This window comes from Vicia villosa, unplaced genomic scaffold (assembly GCF_029867415.1).
Source record: "Vicia villosa cultivar HV-30 ecotype Madison, WI unplaced genomic scaffold, Vvil1.0 ctg.000032F_1_1_1, whole genome shotgun sequence".
Lineage (NCBI taxonomy): Eukaryota > Viridiplantae > Streptophyta > Magnoliopsida > Fabales > Fabaceae > Vicia > Vicia villosa.
Genome location: NW_026704965.1, coordinates 130,395 through 131,791, shown reverse-complemented (window position 1 = coordinate 131,791; position 1,397 = coordinate 130,395). Strand labels below are relative to the sequence as shown.

Below are 1,397 nucleotides of genomic sequence, written 5' to 3'. Positions count from 1 at the left end.
TTCTTTAGTGCCTTCATTTTGAAATTCAATTTTATTAATAGTTATAATTATGTTAATTATTTTTAATAATTAAATAATATTAATATTACAAAAATCAAATTTTATTAAATTTTAATAGGATTGTTGTTTTACTAACGGTACCATGAATTTGTTTGATATATTTTATAGTTAAAACATACTTCTTTAAAATATTCTCATAAATTTTATTTATTATTAATCATACGAATTAATAATATAAGAAAGTTAAAAATTAAAAATTTAATTATATAATATAATAATATTATAAATTAACAAAAGTCTTAAAAAATTATTATGTTACTAAAGAAAAATAAATTATGATGAAAGACCAATACTAAATCCGAAATATGCTAATGTTGTTATTGGAATGGCGTCCTGATTTCTCTATGGAAAGGGATATGCTGCGATCAGTTCCGATTTGGGTGAAATTTCCCAAACTTTCGATCCAGATGTGGGGTGAGAGAAGCTTGGGGAAGATTGGGAGTGTGATTGGCACGCCCTTGTTCACAGACGAATTTACAGCTGCGAAGCTCAGGGTAACCTATGCGAGAATTTTAGTGGAAGTTGATGTCACACAGAAGCTTCAAGATGAAATAATGATTAACTATGAAAGGGAAGAGAGGAACCAGAAAGTGGAATATGAATGGAGGCCCCAGTATTGTGAAGCTTGCGAAAAGGTTGGACACATTTGCAACAAGGAGAAGAAACCTATGGTTAAAATGTGGCAGCAAAAATCTGGTCAGGAAAAGGGTGAAGCCAGCAAGGAGGAAAAGAAAGAGCCTGAAATTGGACTTGACATGCAAAATACCCTAGTAATTCAAGAAGATAATAGTAAAGAAGATGGAATTTGGACTGTGGTTCTGAAAGGAAGTAGAGAAACAGGCAAAAATCAGGTACATAGTCTCAAGCATATCTTTAGTAATAATGGTTTCAGCACCTTGGGAGTTTGGAATGACTCAGAGGTGATTCCCTTACGGGATACATGATCATTTCGTGGAATGTAAGGGGGCTTAATAAAGTAGCAAAACAAAAAGAGATTGGTTCCCATCTTTTGAAGCTACACCCTTTGATTGCAATTCTTTTGGAAACTCGCGTGAAACAGGGTAATATGAACAAGTGTATAGATAGGATGGGTGGTAACTGGAATGTACATGAAAACTACAACAACCATACTAATGGGAGGATTTGGATACTATATCAAGATTAGTATTAAAGTGATGCATAAGACTGATCAAATGATTCATTGTGGGAGTTATAGTCTGGATGAGAGTTTTATTCAATGGATAACTGCAATGTATGCTTCCAATAGGATTGAACATAGAAAGCACATTTGGCAAGACATTGAGGATATTGGCTAGAATCAGCAGGGACCTTGGATT

The 1,397-nt window shown here is 33.2% G+C and overlaps 1 protein-coding gene across 1 annotated transcript; it reads left to right on the top strand.

Moving 5' to 3' along the window:
- Positions 1–365: 365 nt before the first annotated feature.
- LOC131622522 (uncharacterized) lies at positions 366–1,004 on the top strand. The gene has a single exon (XM_058893555.1). The coding sequence runs from the start codon at positions 366–368 to the stop codon at positions 1,002–1,004; it is 639 nt and encodes a 212-aa protein (XP_058749538.1).
- The last annotated feature ends 393 nt before the right edge of the window (positions 1,005–1,397 follow it).

Coding starts and splice junctions, on each gene's coding strand:
- LOC131622522 (XM_058893555.1), top strand. CDS start 366: ATGCTAATGTTGTTATTGGAATGGCGTCCTGATTTCTCTATGGAAAGG.